We start from the raw sequence: 6,207 nt of genomic DNA, 5'->3' as shown, positions 1-6,207 counted from the left end.
TATTTTGGGATTTGAAAAGTTGAATTGTTTATTATATTTTGTGTTGAAATTTAAAAAAGTTGTAATGATGAGTTGAGATAAGTTGAGATGGGTTGATGATCCAAACGAAGCTTAAGTCATTAAAAACTGATAGATGGGTGAAGTTGTCAAAAGGAAAATATTTTGGTACTTTGTATCATGGGGATAGTATTAAGGTTGAGTTTGGATATTGAAGTGAGTTGAGTTGAGATGATAAAATATTATTAGAATATTATTTTTTAATATTATTATTATTTTGAGATTTGAAAAGTTGAATTATTTATTATATTTTGTGTTGAAATTTAAAAAAGTTGTAATGATGAGTTGAGATGAGTTGAGATGGGTTGATGATCCAAACGAAGCTTAAGTCATTAAAAACTGATAGATGGGTGAAGTTGTCAAAAGGAAAATGGCTACCACCGGATCAGTGTTGATAGATTGGGCCGCCGTGGACGTCGGATTCAGAAGTATGGTGGAATGTTATGATCTTGATGATTAAATATTTAACCAAATTAGTATACAACAATTTTATAACTTTTAGATCAATAATTGAGTCTTTAACATTTATATATAGCAAATGATGGATCGAGTGATGATATAACAACTAATTTGTTGGAGAAAAAATATCAAAATTTGAAACTCTCTAGTCAACACAGATGGCTGAAAAAATCAACTTTCTAAATCAACTTAGAAAGTTGATTTGAGTACCTTGACCGAACGGGCCGAGATCGACAACGACGAAAATTAACAAAAAGCAAATTAAATAATATTAAGATCAAGAAGACAGTCAAAACTCAAAGATCTCCAACCAAATTATTCTTGCTTAATTTCCAATTTCCAACAAATAAATAAATAATCAGAAATTAGTTTTAGCAAGGAGTACTGATCTTGCCATCGTTGGAACTTGGATTAATTAAGCATATTAATTATATATGAATTGATGGGATAGAGAGTTTTGTTATATACCGTCATTTTTATATATTTTATTAATATGATTGATCAAAGTATTTATTTTATATTAAAAAAATGACACAATCAATCACATTATTAGAATGTAAAAAAAAATAATTAAAAATGACTGTGCATAAAAATTTTTTAAGATAAAACTTGCTTGCACATCAATATAAATATAAAATTAGTGTGTGATGTAAGACTGTGGAATAGAATTTTACGTAAAAAAAAAAAAATGCATGCACACTCTATAGACGGGAGACCCAATTATATATGGTCATGTGAGTGGCAGGTGGGGAGAGAATCTTTGAGGGTGTGGGCTGGGGACATGTACGAGATCATCAGGAACGGTTCATCATGAAGGTGATGGGTTAATGGTTGGCGAATATATGAAGGAGCCAACTTAGACTCACCCACCTTCCACGAGTACGTTAAGTAAATCCCTTTTGATAATGAGCTAATTCGCACGTAATTCAATTTTATTTTTCTTTATCAAAGACTATGATTTGATTGACATAACTCCAGCTTTCAAAATAGAGGTATAGATCTAGTTTGAAACCCCCTACTCCAAATGTATCAATTTTTTTTCTTTTATTAAAAAAATAGTACTGTTAATTACGCCTAATTCATTGATGAATTTAAGTACTAATTAATCATCATTTTTATATTTTTATTTTATTTTATTTCAACATTAAGGATCTTCTTGAATTCCGATCGTGATTAGAAATTAGATATAAAAATGATCAGACCGGAAAGGAAGAAACATTCAATTAAAAATACTATATCTTATTTAATAAAAATAAACAACACAATGATCATGATCGTTTTAATATTAATTATTTTGTTCACTTGCATGGTACTACTCTTGATTAATTAGTTTTATCAGTAAGATTCTAAAAAAAAAAAAAAAGACCCCGCAATAGCATTTTAACACATGCAAATGTTTAATTGAAGAACCCATAAATGAAACCTATAATTAATAGGTTGGAATATAAATTAAAACAATAAATAATGATTCAAAAGCGAAATTTTTTAATTTTCCTTAAAATTCTACCCCCACCATACCCAACATATTAAAATTCAGATTCATGGCTGTGATTAAAGATTTAAAAAATAACAACAACAAAAATAATACTATTCACTCTCATATTTTATATCTATATTTTTTTTATATGATATTGGAGTGCTTTTTATAGAATATAAAATACGGGACAGCGAATAATTAATGGCCGGGAAGAATTTTTCTTTTCTAAAAATGTAAAAGATGACGAACATATGTGTGCTGATTTTCATTATACGTACGTGCGTAGTTGATTGTTCTTAGAGCTTACTTACTATGTAGTGATGATTAATATTGATTTGTACGAACATAATTTTTCGTGCCGCCTTTAAATATAGGTGAATTCGATCGTAACATGTTGATAAAATTGGATAAGATTTGTCATATAAATAATAATAATAATAATAATAATAATAATAATAATAATAATAATAATAATAATATATAAATAATTGTGGTTAAGAGGGGGATCGGAAGAAGATGGGAAAGTGATCCATTCATCAATCGTTGTCAAGCACGCACACGTGAGAGAGCAGTGGCACCTTAAACAGACCAAAGATTCCTTCCTCTAATTTGCGTTCACACCTACTTTGAGCTGGAAGATGCCCTCCACATCCCCTTTCACACCTCGAAATATTAAGCCATTTTAATTTGTAGTCTAGCTCGTGGCCGGTTCTGGTCTCCATTGAATGGCTTGACTTCTTGATGAAAATTCATGGCTTGATCACTTCACATATATTTTTTTTAATTTCATAAATTAACGTAATTTTATACATTAGATCTACTTTATAAAAAAAATAACTTTATAATTTACGTATTACATCAAACAACATTATTTTATAATTTTATTTTTGTATAATTTTTTTGTAATTAAAATATTTCTCTTTATTTATATATTAGTTAGGTTGTGAATTTATTTTTATGAAATATTTTTATTGTTAAAAGATTTCTCAATTTTTAAGATTAAAGTTAAGATTCATTGGATATATATATATATATATATATATATATATGATGGTAATTAACGATAAAAAAAAATAAAAACTAAAAAGCATAAAAAATGTAAAAAGATGACCAACGTATGTGTGCTAGCTGATTTTCATATGTAGTTGACTGGTCATTAAAAGATTATTCGTTGCAAAAGCTCCGATATTTTAGCAGCTAGCTAGCTTTGAGTTATTTTTTTCAATATTAAGTATAATATTAAAGGTAGAATATTAACACTTATAATCTGAAATTTATTTGCCATCTAATTTGAATTAGGCACCTTAGTTAAAACGTTACGTAATATGAATATAATTATAATAATATAATATTGTGTTAATATTAATTAATCAATTATAACACGTGATTAAAAGCATTTAAGTTTCAGTACTTGAATTGCTAAAGTCATATATATATATAGTACTAATTATATGGTATATATGCTTGGTCGACAATTCAAAAGTCCATCTCGGAGATCATTTACAATTCGGAGATCATACATATATATATATATATATATATATATATATATATATATACACAAAATAAGTGGCATTTGCAACTAAACTACATATAAACAAAATCATAATTATCGGCACAAATATTGGAAATCATCTTGATGATCAAAATATATGAAAACTACAAACAGCGGCTTAATTAAAACATGTATAAAATATTATAAGCAATTAGCTCAAGCAACAATATATATATATATATATATATATATATTTATATGTGTGTGATTAATGTATATATTTGTTTTTTTTATTCCCATTTAATTGGCTTTTAACATATAAAAAAAGAGAAATGTTTTAGCCATAACAATAAATTCACAAATTAACATAGTTTAATGTGGTATGTTAGATTGTAAAATTATATATTTTTATTATAATGTCGATCTAACGTATTATATGAAGTCATATTAATTTGTGAATTTATTTTTATAAGCTCTCTTTGTAAATACTGTAGCATTTCTCATAAAAAAAAAATGTTGTCATTAAAAAAAAAAAAAAAAACTCTGAAAAATACAACCATAAATCCATTGAAAAATATGTATAAAATGTAAGCTATAGCTAGCTAGCTGCTAGCTCAAGCAACCTGCGTATATGCATTACCATGACCATGAAGTCATGATATATTCTGACAAAGATAAAACCTAAATATTGAACATTATTTTTTGAATTGAAATTCAAAGCTAGCAAAGGCAAACCAAGCCGCCATGCACGTCGAATTATATCGCGCGCCCACCACGTACGGCTGGCTCTTAATTTGTTACTAATTACGTACGTGGGAAGTCATCACAAAACATTTTCATCAGTTGGAATCAATCCGAAAATCAATCATGATGAGGTCAAACTCAAATCGGCCCCACGTAGGACATGTCATCTACACGTGGCAACAAATTATGTTTGACCCTTTCTCTAATTTCCCTGGCCAATTACCTTATATATATATATATATATAATACCATTTCTCTTTAAGATCACCACCCACCTTTTCCCTCTATATATACTACACGTAAAAGTACCCACAGGCCACACCTTATATCCATTTCCAAAACCTTGCTCTCTTGATTCATCGATCTCCACAAAACAAACGGAAAACCAAAATATATACATAACAGATAATTACAAATTATAAGCAAAAGATCATATCATGGGAAATTGCTTACGGCATGGTCATGATCAGTCTTCCATTCAATGGGGTGGTGACGACTGGGGGTCTCCGGCAAACGATGAATTTGGCCTGCTTTATGCAGCTGGCCCGGATAAGCGCGGTCATGAGATGGCCGGCGACGACAAGGCCTCGAAGGTGGAAGAGAAGGGACTTCTAGGACACGACAGAGGCCGCGGTTTTACTTCTTCATCTGCAACGGCAACAAGTACTGCCACCACTAAAATTACCGAGGTGAAGATCAAGATCACAAGGAAGCAGCTGGAGGAGTTGCTGGGTAGTGTGGAAATGAAGGATCTGACTGTGCATCAAGTTTTGGCCCAGCTGATGAATGTCAGCGATCGATACGAGACTCATCAACGGTCCTGGAGGCCTGCCCTGCAGAGTATTCCTGAAGTGAATTGAGAAATATCGAGGTGTAAAACTGTAAATTAGGTAGCTAGCTAGCTGCAGTGAGGAATACACGTATGTACATGTGATGGTGGCGGTGATGAGGATGAAAATGATAGATTGGAAGACTCTTTCTTTGCTTTGATCTGTTCCTGATCTGAATTATCGGATATGTGAAGTAGTCAACGTACGTCGTAAGAACTACTGGCCTTTCGTTTTGTAAACAGTAAAAAGGAAGTGAGGTGGAATGGGGCTCAGAAGCAGATCAATGCATGGCACTTTTTCATAGATTTTTCGTCCACAGTGAATACCACTTTCTTTCTTTTTCATTTTTAATTTTTAATTTTTTTTTATCTTCTCTGAATAATTAATTCCTTATCAATTATTTGAGTGATCATTTAGCAAGTGGAATATGGAAATTGCTGAGTCAGTACTCCACTACTTCGTATATATGAGCTCTAATCATAATGTAATGATTAAAATTAAAGTGAATGACGTGTTATAAGAATATAAATTATCCAATTAATTGATTATATATAAAGGCAAAATAATAATTTTAATATAAAAAATTTTCTATAAGCTTCCATTTAATCTCGAAGAAAAACAACATAAATCACAGCTTAATTTCACTAATTCGAAAAATTATGTGAAAAAATTTGGGTCTTTTATATTGTTAGAAAATTCAGAAAATTTGCTATTTGTGGTATCAATCTTCAAGGGGCGCCCATGCCCAATAGTTCCGACACACGAACTAAAATGCATTAAAGAAAGGATATATGATACTGCATCCATCTCTCTCTCCTTCAACTGCCATTCGATACGTACTGATCCTGGTGATGACGATAATTTATAAAGGGAACCGATCGATTTATCGCCAGAAAATGTCTAGCCGAAATATGCAGAGACATGAGACCTCTGTCCTACTACTTTATAGACTCCGGTTCCATTTAATACAGTAGGTTGGGTTGGAAACTTGGCTGGGTACGAGATTTTTAAATAAATTGTTATTATTTATTATTTAATATTTTATTATTATTATTTATTATTATTATTTATAAAATATCTCAAAATATTTTACCATCCACAAATGTACGTTTGGATACTGAGAGTACTCGAGAATCCGAGATACT

At 30.3% G+C, this 6,207-nt stretch overlaps 1 protein-coding gene across 1 annotated transcript; it reads left to right on the top strand.

Moving 5' to 3' along the window:
* Positions 1–4,669: 4,669 nt before the first annotated feature.
* Positions 4,670–5,092, top strand: LOC118347711. Its single transcript, XM_035687759.1, has one exon. The coding sequence runs from the start codon at positions 4,670–4,672 to the stop codon at positions 5,090–5,092; it is 423 nt and encodes a 140-aa protein (XP_035543652.1).
* The last annotated feature ends 1,115 nt before the right edge of the window (positions 5,093–6,207 follow it).

Source organism: Juglans regia, chromosome 2 (assembly GCF_001411555.2).
Source record: "Juglans regia cultivar Chandler chromosome 2, Walnut 2.0, whole genome shotgun sequence".
NCBI lineage: Eukaryota > Viridiplantae > Streptophyta > Magnoliopsida > Fagales > Juglandaceae > Juglans > Juglans regia.
The sequence above is the reverse complement of the archived record's forward strand: the minus strand, read 5'-3'. Positions and strand labels throughout refer to the sequence as shown.

Bases quoted from the DNA above. Each gene is read 5' to 3' on its own strand.
- LOC118347711 (XM_035687759.1), top strand. From the start codon at position 4,670: ATGGGAAATTGCTTACGGCATGGTCATGATCAGTCTTCCATTCAATGG.